The 16032-nt window shown below is 41.6% G+C and overlaps 1 protein-coding gene across 1 annotated transcript in view; it reads right to left on the reverse strand.

Moving 5' to 3' along the window:
* LOC125350417 (aldehyde oxidase 4-like) overlaps positions 1–16032 on the reverse strand; it is a 133317-nt gene that overhangs the window by 84154 nt on the left and 33131 nt on the right. Inside the window, 3 exon segments of the mRNA XM_048345002.1 lie at positions 2779–2893; positions 6714–6766; positions 8179–8253. Coding sequence (XP_048200959.1) covers positions 2779–2893; positions 6714–6766; positions 8179–8253 — 243 coding nt within the window.

Here is a 16032-nt window from a genome sequence, read left to right on the forward strand (position 1 = left end):
GTTATTTTTGTCACTGCAATGAAAATCTACTAAATATATCATCAATATTCCATTCCTTGCATGTTATACTTCTCAAACTTCTATTGGACATATGCCAAGACATTTCAATTTTTCCTTCATATCTGCTACTTTTTAAATTTTCTTTGTCTCTGTATCTTCTTACTGGTTATATTCTCAGTGAATTCCTCACTATAAGTTTTTTGATACACTAATTCTGTTTTTCACTAGTTCTGGCCTCCTCAGCCTTTTCTAGGTGCCATGACTGTCTATTTTATTATAATCATATTTTGTTAGTTTTTTCATACACACTTATTTTTGATTCATAATTATCAACTTTGTATATCCTCCTGCTTTTGAAAACAAGACACTTTTCTTTTGAGTATCTTAAATACAGAGACAGAATCTGATGATGTAGCCCAGGCTGATCTTGGATTCATGATCATCTTTTCTCTTCACCCCAATTGCTATGATTGTAGGCATTCATTGTCACACCTAGTCCTTAAATATATTCATCTTGAAACCATTTCAATTTGCTGGATCCATCCCATGGTGATTAAACCCCCCATGCAGTATATCTTATAGTAGTACTTTTTCCTTGTGTGCTTCAAAATTTTAATTTGCAAGTTCTTCTGTGGAATATCTTTTGTTTTTTCTTCCCCCACTGTTCAGCTCTGGTGGCTTTGTGTTTGCTTTGGTCTGGTTCTTTAGTTTATAACCATGTCTTCCATTAGCAGCTCTGAACTCTCTTCTGTGGGGCTAGTTGGGCCATTTCCTAGTTTCCAAGCAGCAACTGTAGCTTTTCTTGGACTTAGGAATGGTCAAGAAGCTCTGCCTGAGCCCTTGTTTGTTCATAGTTGACAAATTGCTGTCTTTCCTCTGTGATGAGTGGTTTTTAGTTTCATGGAAGGAGATAAATTCTTGGCTACTTTTTTTCTTTTTCCATTTAGAGTTTTATGGACAGAAGGCTTTGACACCTATCCTCTGTGAAGTCCATTCCACCATAGAGGAAATGAAGGTTTAGCAAATAATGTTACTATCCCAAGGTCACTTGCCAAATGCACGTCATCTTAGTACAGACCATGTAAATTAGATTTCATAGCCTGGGAGAAGGTGTTCAGGGCTCAGAATACAAATGCTGACATAATCTGAATTATCAGAGATTTGGGGGGAAATTTCCAAATTTCTATCATGACACTGGATTATTAGACAGTGGCCCTATTTTACCACTCATAAAGATAGATTTTATCCAACTCTCTAGTAACTTACCCTTTTTGAACATTAGTATATTATAGATGAGAATTTACCATTTTAGGTAATTTGTTTTTTATTTAATTTTGTTTGAGATCTGAAACTGCTATGGTATGTTGAGGATTATGGGATTTAGTGTCTGAATCTCCGATATTTGAGTGTTTGTTGGGTAGGTATAACTTTGACAGGGTGATTTAACCTCAGTGAGCCTGAGTCTTCTGTTCTATATATGGGGAATACCAATAACATCCAGCTCATGAAATTGTTATGGAGATTAATGAGGTAATTTACTGGAGAGGTCTTTCTATTGCCAAAGGTACATAAAAACAAACTTGTGGTATATAATTACTATCGCAATACAATATGGATATGCTACAAACAAAGTTAAAGTTTGACTAATTCAATGACCATTTGTTGAACCTACTGGGCCAGGTTCTGGAAAAATAAAGCTGAGTGAAACATGGATCCAGTCCCCCAAGGTAGGAGTGGCCACTGCTTTTCCTTTTTTTTTTTTTTTTTTACCATTTTATCACCAAGTGCCTCATTTATTTTCCATCCAAAGTTTACATTGCATGTGATTCCTCCTTCCAGTTTCTATAACTGCTCTTTTGGCTTGGACACTCATTGTCCCTTGCTTAGTTTATTGCAACAACCTCTAAAGTGATCGTCTTGCCTTCTGTTTCTGTGGTTGACCCAACTTTCCACCAAACTCATCTTCTAAACAGGCCCCAAATTGACCTATCTAAATCACAGGCTTAACCATGACTTTCTTCTGCCGAAAATCTCTTATTGGCTTCTTACTGTTGAAAGTGCTGAAAGATAAATACCACATGTATCAGCGATTTGGCATATGGCCACGATCCTTGATTCTCAGCTTTGTCTCTTAGATTTCCTTAGTTATCCTTTCTGAGTGGTTCCACCTGAGTTACCCAAGCAGAGCACTGTTAATGTTGTTTGCTCTGGATTAAAAAAAATTACTATCTGTCAGATCTTCTGACTGTATGATTTATCTTCTAAATCACTTGCTCTACTGGCCACCTTTCAAGCTCTTGCTTTCAAATTGAGAAAAATGCTTAATAGTAAATTCCTGACTTCAGTTGTTTACATAAGGTGAAGATGTTTGATGTATTATTTCAAGAAAGATTATACCACTTGAATAAATCAGGAGCAAAACTGGGTGAGATTATTCATTTTTCCACTAGCTTGCTAGTATCCCATATTTGCTATGTGATGGGAAAACAAAGGTAAGTCTCATGATTTTTTTTTTTTTTTTTTGCCAGTGCTGGCTGGGACTTGGACTCAGGGCCTGAGCACTGTCCCTGGATTCTATTTGTTCAAGGCTAGCACTCTGCCACTTGAGCCACAGCGCCCTTTCTGGCCATTTTCTGTATATGTGGTGCTGGGGAATTGAACCCAGGGCTTCATGTATACAAGGCAAGCGCTCTTGCCACTAGGCCATATCCCCAGCCCCAAGTCTCATGATTTTTTATTACAAATTTACCTATCAGTGGTTTGGTATTTTCTCCTTACCTTGTGAGCACCTGTCAGACAGTCAATTTCAACTTCTGAACAAGCAGCTCCAAAAACAAAGTAAGGATAAATGTCACCTTCTCCCTTCTCCCAGTCCATATGAGCTTCATAGCCCCTGAAAAGACAAAGTACAATCTGTGGTCAGGTTTGTGGGATTTGCAGGGGACCATCTTTAAGAATGTTAGAATGAGAGAAATGAGGTTGGTTTATAGATAAGCTATGCCACACACCCAGAATGCCATGCTCATCAAAGTTTTACTAAGAACTTAGAGCAGAGAAGGGACATTGTCCCATCATGAGGTGTACGATCCATTTCACATTCAACAAAAGAGGTGTCACTTTTAACTTGAAGCAAGAGTGAACATTGTGAATCTATTCCATTATATGCCTGTGTTTTTCAAATAGCCAACATCATGTTAATGGTTACAATTGAATAAAGGAAGGAAATAGAAAATAATCTATGTTCCCTCTCTCCCTCCCTCTCTTCTTCCCTTCCACCCTCCCTCCTTCCCTTCCTTCCCCCTACTCTCTCTTTTGTGACTTAAACAACAGCAATTTATTTTCTCACAACTCTGAGTAACAAAAACCAAGATCAAAGTGCTAGCAGGTTGTTCTGGGTTGGGTCTCTGCCTTCTTGCTATTACCTCTCATAGTCTTTTCTTTGTGCTTATTCATCCCTGTTGTTTCTTCTGATAAGGATACCAGTCCTATTGAATTATGGATCATCTATATATTATTGGTTAACCTTAGTTATCTTCTTAAACTCTCTCTCTAAATACAGATAAATTTAGGGCTATGCCTTCAAACCATGAATTTTAGGGAGGCTTTTTTTTTTGCTTGTTAATTCATTACTGTTTTTTTTTTCAGCTTCCAGAGTAATGAGACATAATGAACCTTCATTAATGTTAATAAAGTGGGTAGAACATAGAAACCAGTATTTGTGAGAGAAATCAAGATCTGGCTTTTCACGCTTTCTCTTAAATTTACTTCAAGATTTCAAATAATTGCTTTCTCCTAAGTTTACTTTGAGATTTCAAATAATTGCTTGGTTCCACTGATTTCTGGCATTTTCTACAATAGAATAAAGAAAGCCAACATGGAAAGAAGAGAAGGAAAGCAAATGGAATGACTTAAACATCTTTAATGAGCTGTCTTACTCTGCTCCTGAGTCCTCCTGTCTTCTTTAGATGGGTACCTTCTCACTTAATAGTTTTTCAGAGCCCCTCTAAACTTTGAAACTATCCACGCTTCCCTGGTAGAGAAAACATGGAAGTGCTACATGACATGTTATAGTATTTGCTGCATGAAGACTCAACTTTAAGGCTGGTCTGCACCAATTTAAAACATTATTATTATTGTTGTTGTTGTTGTTATTTTCACAGAGATGGTCTTAGCTCTTTGACTCTCAGTGCCTGTTTCTGTGACACTAGTCTAAAACTAGACAAGTCATCTCATGAGCCCTTGACAGTTATTGTAATAAGTATCTTTCCTTCATCCTTAAGCATGAGCCTGATCCTGAGTTGCAAGTCCAGTCACTGAGCCTCTGTTTTATGAGTCTTTCTCAGTCACTAGTCATGCCTTCTATCTGCCATGGCCTTTTAATTTCCAAGACTCTAGTTTCTTTTGTTGCTAACCTAGCTCCTACTAGTATGGCCACCTGTCTCCCTAGAATTCCATTCTTGTGTGACAGGATGGCTTTCCAATTTCTCCTTCTAGGAGAGATTTCACCTTTCTTAGTAAAAATAAAGCTCAGAACTTTAGGACTGTCACTGGGTAAATCATATGGCCTTAGCTTCAAGGTCACAGACACCTCTAGGGGTTCTGTTTAATCTTACTATTGCCAAATTGGCCCCAGGGTACATTATTTCTCCTTTTTTCCTTACGTAGGACAGAGGATTCTGGGTTGACTTTTCATGGCTCAAGACTTGGATAGATGGTAGAAGAAAGCCACAGGTAAACAAAAGGAGATTATTTCGAAGTTGTTGTTTAGATCTTCAACTGTTGGGCCAGTGTATGGATATCTTTCTCTCTGGTTCTTGGTCTCCCTCTTTGTAATGTAATGATTTCCATCCTTTATATCCACCCAACCAGTAGTATATTTGCCTTCCAGGGACATGTCAGATTAGTGGAAATTGGGCCCTCTTAGTTGTAGTTATCTAAATTCACATTCTATCTCTCTCTGAACAATTGGCATTAGAGATGTCCTTCAAATCCTCCCTACCTCTAATGGGAATTGTGACTCTAGAGGCATCATTCAGATACAGTACTACCTTCCCTGAGAGATGGGCTGGATCTATAAGAATAGAGTTTGCTTTTTTTGTTTGTTTGTAAAATCTTTCTGTTGCTGTTAGACAAATTCCCTTTTTCTTATGTCTTTTGCTTAATTCCTTATGCTATTTGTTTGGACTATCTGGTCATCTCTAGCTTAACTAACAGTTCTAGCAATGAAACCTCCATTTGTCAAGAGAAGCGAGCTGTCATTACAATTCAATACACAGTATATAAAAATTGAACTGCATAACTATTTCTTTTCTAGTCCTGGGGCTTGACCTCAGGGCCTGAGCACTGTCCCTGGCTTCCTTTTGCTCAAGGCTAGCACTCTGCCACTTGAGCCACAGTGCCACTTCCAGCTTTTCTGTATACGTAGTGCTGAGGAATCAAACCCAGGGATTCATGTATGCTAGGCAAGTACTCCACCTCTAAGCCACCTTCGAGCCCTGAAGTGCATAACTTGAGGGTAGGGATGGGATGGAGACAAATAGGGAGACTGATAGAAGGGGTGACATTGATCAAGATGTACTGCACTCATAACCTGACTTATGAAATTGTAACCTCTTTGTGCAATTACTTAACAATACATTTTAAAAATGACATTTATTTTTTCATATTATCTTTGCGTAGTTGCACAAAGATGTTTTAATTCATTTGTGAGTATAATTCATCTTGATCAGTATCCCTTTAACAATTTCCAGAGAGCTGTGTAGAAGCAATTGTCTTCTTGTCAGCATTATGCCCTCAAAGTTTCTATTCACTTCTGCCTCTTGAGCCTCAGTCTCTGCCCTCACATCTACCTCAGCAAGGCTAGGATGGCTCTGTCAGACATATTCCTTGCAGTTCCATCTGGAAAGCCACAGGAAAAAAGTCACAAAGACCTCATGCCTTCCTTCATTTATTTCTCTTTCTTCCAGGGTAGCAGCCCTGTGCAGCCTCTTTTCCAGTATATGGAAACCTCCACCTTGTGTTTTTCTTTTTCTTTTTTTTTTCTTCCAGTCCTGGGCCTTGAACTCAGGGCCGGAGCACTGTCCCTGGCTTCTTCCCGCTCAAGGCTAGCACTCTGCCAACTTGAGCCACAGCGCCACTTCTGGCCATTTTCTATATAAGTGGTGCTGGGGAATCGAACCCAGGGCTTCATGTATATGAGGCAAGCACTCTTGCCACTAGGCCATATTTCCAGCCCCCACCTTGTGTTTTTCAACAATTAATATTTTAAACAACTTTTAAAAAGAGAGAAGAAAGCTGAAAGTGGCAAGATATAAGGTAAGACTTTTTAGAAAGCAATAACTGTTAAGAAGCAACAAATGCTACATCTTATTAAGTACCAGAGCTGAAACACATCAGTGCTAAATCATACTGGGCAGCACTAAAAGCTTTGCAAAAAAATCTCTTCACTTTGAGCTGTCCACACTTTGTACAGGGACATTAATCGGAAACGTGTAACCTGGGGTTGTTTTATGTGTAATAAGATATTAGTTATATGAAGGAAGTTAGGGATCTATCTTCCTGTCATGACATAATACCTCCCCCCCTTTCAATAAAAATAAAATAAAAAATAATAGACTTAATATTGAAAATGTAAACAACCAAGCACACCTTTCCAAAAACCCTTGTCTATTTTTAGGGCTAATAACTTTAGGACAACATCAGATACTCCTTACCTAAAATATCCAGTGGCAGAGAGACTAATACTTTGTGTAAAAGCTTCATTGACCTGTAAAAGAAGAAGAATATTCAAGGAGAAATATACAACTGGACAAAAAGAAGAAGGACACAGGGAAATAGCTACTTTTTGGCTGTCATACTCTCCCTTCTAATTGGGAATACAATTTTGATGAAGGGTTGTCCCCTGTGGGTTTTGATACATGCTCCTGAAGTCTGATTGGCTTGTCTGACTTCCCCTGAGGAGATAAAGTCACTGTTTGGGCGAATCAATTTGTAGAACAAATGGAGAAGCAAAGAAAATAAATGTCTATGGCAGAATTCTAAATTCAGGTCCCCAAGCAAAATATGACACAGGATCTCCATCTTCCTTTCCCCACCCCAGGGGGGTGGGCTAGTGCTGGAGCTAGAGCTATGGTCAGAACCATGAGAAGAAGTAAGTTGGTTGGATCAATAAAGTAGGACCATCCTTTGGTTCCATCCATCATTGCTCCCTGTAGGTTTCCCAGGAAACTTCAAAATCACTTTCCAACAGCACGAATTAAGCACTCTTAGAATTGAAGAAACTCTGCCCCCATAATTTCTTATCTGGGTCATGTTCAAATGTGAACCCTCTATTCTGAAAGAAAAGCAACCGCTAATTCTTAAGGATTCTTATCTTTTTTTCCATGAATTCCTGAAATAGACATATCAAATTAGTAATTGGAGCTTTCAGTGGAGGTGATTTTTTCAAAACTTGATCCAATATTGAAGCAAGAACTCTTTTTTTTTTTTTTTAAACTCTGTGCCTTGGCACTATCCCTGTGCTCTTTAGCTTGAGCCACAGTGCCACTTCCAGTTTTCCGGTTTTCCAGTGGTTTGGACATAAGAGTCTCATGGACTTTCCTGCCTGGGCTGGCTTTGAACTTCCATCCTCAGATCTCAGCCTCCTGAGTAGCTAGGACTACAGGTGTGAGCCACTGGTGCATAGCTAAGAACTCCTCTTAAATGTATAGCTTTGTTTCTGTTCACATATTTAAAAGTGAAATAGATGGCACAGACTCTACCTTCCTTAGTAATTAATTAATCAGCTATAGGTGCATTTACCTAAGAACATCATTTACCTAAGAACAGCATTCTCAGGTAAACCAGAAATTTCGGTCCAATAAGATCTGGTTGCAAGATGCACTGTGGATCTACATCTGTTCTTTACTCTCTTGCTATTAAAAGTGTGGTCTGGCAGTTTAAGTGTTACCTGGGAACTTTATGGAAATGCAGCATCTGAGGCCTACCCCAAGCCCACCAAATCAGAATCTGAGGTTTCATAGGATGCCCAGTGATCTGTCAATCCCTTGAGGATAGGGAATCACTCACTGCCCTGTGCTGAGCAAGGAGGAGGAAGCCATGCAGGATGCAACACACCAAGCACTTGCTTCCACCAAGTGGTTCTAAAGAGCTCTGTAGGCTTCAGCTATGCCTACTCACCCACTCTTTCCAGGTGCCTTTAGGGTTCTGGCTGACGATGGGTTCCAGGCGTTTCATGAGAGTCTGACAGGCATTCTGCAAGACAGACAGGACACAGAGCAATATTAGAAGGGAGGACTAACAAACATCATTTTCTCACTCTGTGTCATTCATCATGTTCCCCTTACCCTTCAGATACCCCCCATCAGGTTTGTCTCCACATCTGGACAATGGTCAGGCCCTGGTGCCCCCTGTGGGAGTGGCACTAAGGGTAGAGTGTTGGGAGTCAGATGAGGAAGTGAGAAAAGAAACCAAGGGGAGGGAGGAAGATGGCGCTGCCACAGTAGGGAGGCACCCCAATTCGCTCCAACTGAATAGCGAGCTGGGAACTCCAGCACCCAACACCCCATCAAGAACCCAGCAAACCCAGCAGCCAGAAGCAGTGGAGAAACACAGGAAACAAAAAGAAGAGCCTATAACCTGCACGGAGCTGGAGAATCTCTGGGGTACCCTCCCCCCACGCGCTGACCCTGGCCCGAACAGGGCCAGGTTGGGAAAGGGGACCTGGCAAATGGCAGACCGACTGCTGAAAACTCACGCCGGGAGCGCAGAGTCCAGTCAGCAGGACTCCACGGACCCCAGGGAGAGCACACGGCGACAACAGGAAGTTCGGGATTGCACGGCCGGGATCGGACGTGAGCGGTGGGGAAACCGAGCGGTGCAGAAGGGGAGAGCCGGGGTCGCCACCACCAAATGACTGTTCGCCACACCCCAGCACCCCACCCCCGAAGGGCCAAGGGTGGCACGGGACACACACACAATTCAGGACCAGTGAATTCCCCATTGCCCCCTCCCCCAACGTGAGACCAGCTATCAGAGACCCAAACCCTACAAAGAAGCTAGAGATCCCTCCCTCCCCTCCCCACCCCGAAGGAACAAAGAACCCCCAAATCAGGCAGCAAGGTCCCCTCAGGCTCTGGGAGGACACAGGAGCTAGCAGGGGAAGGGCGGAGCAGCGACAAGGCAGCAGAGGAGCCTGAACCAGCCGCACAGGCCCCGCCCGCTTCCTAACAGGGGCCTGGGGACGGGTAGACATTGGAAGCCCCACCTGAGGCGCCTGGGCCTCGCGCAAAGGTTACAGGCATGCTGGTGGGTAATACCAGCCCAGCAGGAACACCTGGGCCCAATCACGTGCCCCCCTTGCAGCGGAGGCACAGTCTGTGGGCGCTAACTGGAGCCCGGACACTTGATCCCACTGGGGCCCACACATACTGCCCCCCACAGAGGACGCGCAGGAGGGAGCAAGCACAACCCAACAACCCAGGGCTTGCTCTGGTAGTCGTGCCCCACACAGGTGGGCAGGGCCCCCCAGCGGCAGCACCCGCTGTGGTAGGCGCACGTCGCACAGGTGGGCGGGGTCCCCCTCCCCCGGCGGCAGCGCCCGCTCTGGTAAGTGCGCCTGCATAGGAGGGCAGAACCCCCCAGCGGTGGCACCCACTCAGTTTGGCGCATTTCGCACAAGTGGGTGGGCCGCCCCTCAACAACACCGGCCCGGGAGCGGTCCACACAGGAGGACGAACCGCCTGAGAGGTGAGCTCCTCTGACCAAGATACAGAGTGGAAAAAAGAACCAAAGAAGAGAAAAGCCTCCACGCCATGCTGAATCAGCGACCAGCAAACCCCCACCAGGGGCACGCTAGGGTCAGCACAACACAGCGGCAGGACACTGTCCCGCAGAGAAAGACACAGAACCTACCCACCCCCAAGTGCAGGAAGGGTGACCACCCTGGCAGCAACTGAGACGGTCACGCTCACCCATTGCGCAGCAAGGTTCAACAGCCAAACTCAAACCCAGAGCCAGAACACAGACAAGTCTCCCACTGACAGACCAGCGGGAACCAGCACAAAGCCAAACCAGGGAAGCCACCCCACAGATCTCCAGATGCACAAATCACAAAGAAATATAACACAGTTCATCAAAGGGCAAGCCAACTCGCCAGCTCCAAGGAGCAGCATGACTGAAGAGGAGATGGAGAATAAAAAAACAACTGAGGCCATGTTAGCAGAAATGATGGAAAGTGTCAGAAACAAAATCAGAAAACACTTCCAGGAGTTTAGAGTGGAAGTCTATAAGGACATCCAAGAAGCCAAGAAAGACATGGAAGCAAAAATGGATACAGTGTAAACCCCCGTTAAAGAAGACCTTAACATCCTGAGAAGTGAAATGCATGAAAAAATAGATTTAAAATACAACTCTTTAAAGGAAGAAATTTCCACAATCAGAGCTGATCTGGCAACCATAAATAGCTCTGACATCCATAAACTCCGCAATTGAATCCACAGCACAAAGAATTGACCATATGGAATCCAGAATCTCTCTCTTGGATGATGATGCAGCCGAGAAGAACCAGAAAATTACCACACTACAAGAAACTGTAAAGCTCCAGGGCAGACTAATCCAGGAGCTACTGGACAAAGACAAGAGATATAATCTGCGCATAATTGGAATAGAAGAAGGAGCTGAATACCAGAGCAGAGGGCTTCAACATATTTTCAATAAAGTTATTGCAGAAAACTTCCCCAATCTCACAAGGGACCCCATCCAGGTAACTGAAGCCTATAGGACACCTGGCAGACCAGACCCCAGAAAAGCCACACCAAGGCACATAATATTCAAGACTTCAGATCTCAAGAATAAAGAGCAAATTTTGAATGCAGCCAAAGTGAAGAAAGAAATTTATTACAATGGGAAGAGGATCCGAATAACAGCAGACCTCTCCACACAAACCTACCACGTGCGAAGAGAATGGAAGAACACCATCCAAGTTCTACAGGCCAACAACTGCCAACCTAGAATAAAATATTCAGAGAAGCTAGAGTTCATATTCGGGGGGAAAACCAGATCTTTCCATAGCAAAGAGGATCTAAAGGAGTATGTGAATAAAAAACCAGCCCTACAGCGAATTCTAAGAGGGGAATCCCACCCAAGAGAAATCGTACAGGACACACAGACAGAAACAGAAAGAAACTACAATAGCCAGAGCCCAACAGAAAGAGCAGCTCACTAAAGACAAGAAAAAAAAAGAGGAAAAACAGCCCAACAAGAAAATGGAAGGAGAAAAAACACTCTTATCCTTGATCTCTTTGAATATAAACGGTATAAACTCTCTGATAAAGAGGAGCAGACTGGCAGAATGGATCCGCAAACAAAAAGTTGCCATCTGTTGTCTACAAGAGACCTACCTTACAGCAAGGGATAAAAACAGACCCCGAATGAAAGGATGGAGCAAGATCTTCCAAGCAAACACACCTACCAACATGGCAGGAGTAGCCATCCTGATCTCAGACAAGCTGGACTTCTCATTAAAATCAACTCAAAAAGACAAAGAAGGTCACTACATTTTAATACAAAGAAAAATCCAGAATCAAGACATCACGGTGATAAATGTATACTCACTGAACAAAAGAGGCTCTACATATGTCAAGCAAATTCTCACAGAACTACAGAACAAGATAGACCCAAACACAATCATAGTAGGTGACTTAAAAACCCCACTCTCTCCAAGAGACAGATCCAACACCCAGAGGATTAGCAAGGGAGCTGAGGACCTAAGTAACACCATATCCCAAATGGATCTGACAGATCTATACAGAATCTTCCACCCTACAGAGACCCAATACACCTTCTTCTCAGCAGCACATGGATCATACTCCAAAATAGACCATGTCATAGCCCACACAAAGAACCTCAGCAAATACAAAAGTATTGACATCATCCCATGTATTATATCTGACCACAGTGGATTAAAGGTAACCCTCAATAACAACGGTTACCACAGAGGCTATACACATTCTTGGAGGCTAAACCCCACACTGTTATCCAACACTTGGGCCACAGACCAAATTAAAGATGAAATCAACGAATTCATAAGCCACAATGACAATGAAAATACATCACAAAGAAACCTATGGGACACAGCTAAGGCAGTACTGAGGGGCAAGATCATTGCCCTCAGCACTCACATTAAAAGAATGGAAGCAGAGCAGGTGAATAACCTCACGATGAAACTAAAACAACTGGAGAAACAAGAAATGATCGAACCTAAAATGACTAGGAGGAGAGAGATCACAAAGATTAAAGAAGAGATAAATCTGATTGAAAATAGAAAGACCATTCAACAAATAAATAAGACTAAAAGCTGGTTCTTTGAGAAAATAAATAAAATTGACAGATCCCTCACAAGACTTACAAAAAAAAGAAGAGAAGAGACTCATATACATAAAATCAGGGACTCCACCAGAAAAATTACAACAAGTACACACGATATTTAAACAATCATAAGGAACTATTTCCAGAACCTCTACTCACTAAAAAACAATAGTTTTACAGAAATGGATCAATTCTTAGAGAAGTATAAACTGCCCAAACTGAACCAAGAAGAAATAAATCAACTAAATAAACCAATAACTTACAGCGAGATACAGGGGGTAATCAAGAACCTCCCAACAAAGAAAAGCCCAGGCCCAGATGGATTCACCAATGAATTCTATAAAACCTTTAGTGAGGAGCTAATACCAATACTCCTCAAACTCTTCAGCGAAATAGAAACAGAGGGAAAAATCCCAAACTCATTCTATGAAGCTAATATCATACTCATTCCCAAACCAGGCAAAGACCCAACAAAAAAAGAGAACTACAGACTAATGAACACAGACGCAAAGCTCCTCAATAAAATATTAGCTAACAGGATCCAGAAACTGATCAAGAAAATTATACATCATGACCAAGTAGGCTTCATCCCACAGTCACAAGGATGGTTCAACATCCGTAAATCAATCAATGTAATTCACCACATAAACAGAACTAAAATCAAGAATCACATTCTTATCTCAGTCGATACCCAAAAAGTCTTTGACAAAATACAACATCCATACTTATTAAAAGCTCTGGAGAGAACAGGAATAGATGGAACATTCCTCAAAACAATAAAAGCCATATACAACAGACCAACTGCTAACATCATATTAAATGGAGAGAAACTTAAATCATTCCCCATGAACTCAGGAACAAGACAAGGATGCCCACTCTCCCCACTTCTTTTCAACATAGTGCTGGAATCCCTAGCCATAGCAATAAGGCAAGAGGAGGACATCAAAGGGATCCACATAGGCAAGGAAGAAATCAAGCTATCCCTATTCGCAGACGACATGATCTTATATCTGAAGGACCCAAAAAACTCAGTCCCCAAACTCCTACACCTAATAAACCATTTTGGCAAAGGAGCAGGATACAAAATCAATCCACAAAAGTCAGCAGCTTTTTTGTACACCAGCAATGTACAAGCAGAAAAGGAAATTATGGAAACAATTCCATTTACAATAGCCAAAAAAAGAATAAAGTACCTAGGGATCAACCTAACCAAGGAAGTGACGAACCTATTTAATGAGAACTATAAAAATGTAATAAGGGAAATCAAAGAAGACACAAGGAGATGGAAAGACCTCCAATGCTCATGGGTAGGCAGAATCAATATAGTGAAAATGGCCATATTGCCCAAATTGTTATACAAATTCAATGCAATCCCTATCAAAATCCCAGTTACATTCTTCACTGAAATAGAGAAAGCAATCCGTAAATTCATATGGAACAGAAAAAGACCTAGAATAGCCAAAGCAATTCTAGGCAAAAAAAGCAATGCAGGAGGTATCACAATACCAGACTTCAAGCTCTACTATAGGGCCATCATAACAAAAACAGCCTGGTATTGGTATAAATACAGACCGGAAGACCAATGGATTAGAATTGAAGATCCAGAAATAAAACCGCACTCTTACAGTCAGCTGATATTCGACAAAGGAGCTAAAGACATACAATGGAATAAACAGAGCCTCTTCAACTACTGGTGCTAGGAGAACTGGGCAGCCATATGCAGAAAACTCAAAGTAGACCCAAGCCTATCACCATGCACCAAGATCAACTCAAAATGGATCAAGGACCTCAATATCAGACCTGAATCCTTGAAACTACTGAAGGACAGAGTAGGAAAGACACTAGAACTTATAGGCACAGGAAGGAACTTCCTGAATAAAGTCCCAGGGGCACAACAAATAGGGGAGAGACTCGACAAATGGGAATACTACAAATTAAAAAGTTTCTGCACAGCTAAGGACATAGCCACCAAAATAGAAAGCAGCCAACCATATGGGAAAGGATATTTACCAGCACAGCAACAGACAAAGGCCTAATATCTGTCATCTACAGAGAACTCAAAAAACTAAGCCCCTCCAAACCCAATAAACCAATTAGGAAATGGGCAAAGGAGCTAAAGAGAGACTTCACAAGAGAAGAGATAAAAATGGCAAAGAAACATATGAGGAAATGTTCAACATCCCTGGTAGTAAAGGAAATGCAAATAAAAACAACCCTGAGATACCACCTCACTCCAGTTAGAATGGCCTATACTCTGAACTCAGGAAACAACAAATGCTGGAGGGGGTGTGGGGAAAGAGGAACCCTTCTCCATTGTTGGTGGGAGTGCAAATTAGTACAACCACTTTGGAGAACAGTATGGAGGTTTCTCAAATAGCTCAATATAGACCTACCCTATGACCCAGCCATACCACTCCTAGGCATCTATCCTGGACAACAGGTCCCAAGATATCAAAAAGACATTTGCACTTCCATGTTTATCATGGCACAATTCACAATAGCCAAAATATGGAAACAACCCAGATGCCCCTCCACAGATGAATGGATCAAAAAAATATGGTACCTATACACAATGGAATACTCCATAGCAATTAGGAATGGTGAAATATTGTTATTCGCAGGGAAATGGTCAGAACTTGAACAAATAATGTTGAGCGAGACAAGCCTAGAACACAGAAAACAGAGGGGCATGATCTCCCTGATATATGACTGTTAAGATGGGGTGACGGAGAGACAGCAGAGACCAGGTCTGTGAAACCAAAATCTGCTTGTCAAATGGTATTTCCCACAGGATTGGGTCAGGGACCCAACATTATGTAACTAAAACCAAACTACTCAACATATAAAGGTCAAAAATTGACCTCTCAGTGGAATACAATAGCTCAAAAGCTATGTATCTTATCTAAGTATATTGGAAACCGTGTATACTGGTATTAGAACTAGAAAATTGAAAGGGAATACCAAAATCGAGAGACACAGGGTAAAAAATGACAAACAACTACAAAAGCAATACTTGCAAAAATGTTCGGTGTCAGTGAAATGAACACCTCATGGGGGGGAAAGGGAAAGGGGGAGGAGGTAGGAGGGTATGAGGGACAAGGTAAGAAACAGTACAAGAAATGTATCCAATGCCTAACATATGAAACTGTAACCTCTCTGTACATAAGTTTGATAATAAAAATTTGAAAAAAAAAAGACTACTGTCGACATATTATCTAATGTCAACATTACATTTAAAGCCCTAGGCGAATTTTCTTGGGCGTAGGCCACATGGCTACTGTATATGTTCTTGGTACATTGTGTATTGTATATATGTCTACCTGACCTAGGGAAGGGAAAGAAAAACAGGGTGTAAGATAGCACAAGAAAAGTACACACTGCCCTACTATGTAATTGTACCCTTTTTGCACAACACCTTGTCAAAAAAATTTGTGTTTAATTAAATAAATTACACAAAAAAAACCCCAAGGGAATCCACAAAGAATACAAACTCTACTTTCCAGGTTTAGCCAAAGCAACTCCATTTTTATTTGTTTTATGTCAGAGTTTCATGTAAAAATTTTTGCCAAATATTTAACAAAACTATGAAAACCACTGCCAAGGGCAGAGAATGCAAGAGCTTTTCCAAGATCAGGCATAGAAAAAGGCAGCCTGGTGTAGAGAAAG

The sequence above is a fragment of the Perognathus longimembris genome, chromosome 4, assembly GCF_023159225.1.
Source record: "Perognathus longimembris pacificus isolate PPM17 chromosome 4, ASM2315922v1, whole genome shotgun sequence".
In the NCBI taxonomy this organism is placed as follows: domain Eukaryota; kingdom Metazoa; phylum Chordata; class Mammalia; order Rodentia; family Heteromyidae; genus Perognathus; species Perognathus longimembris.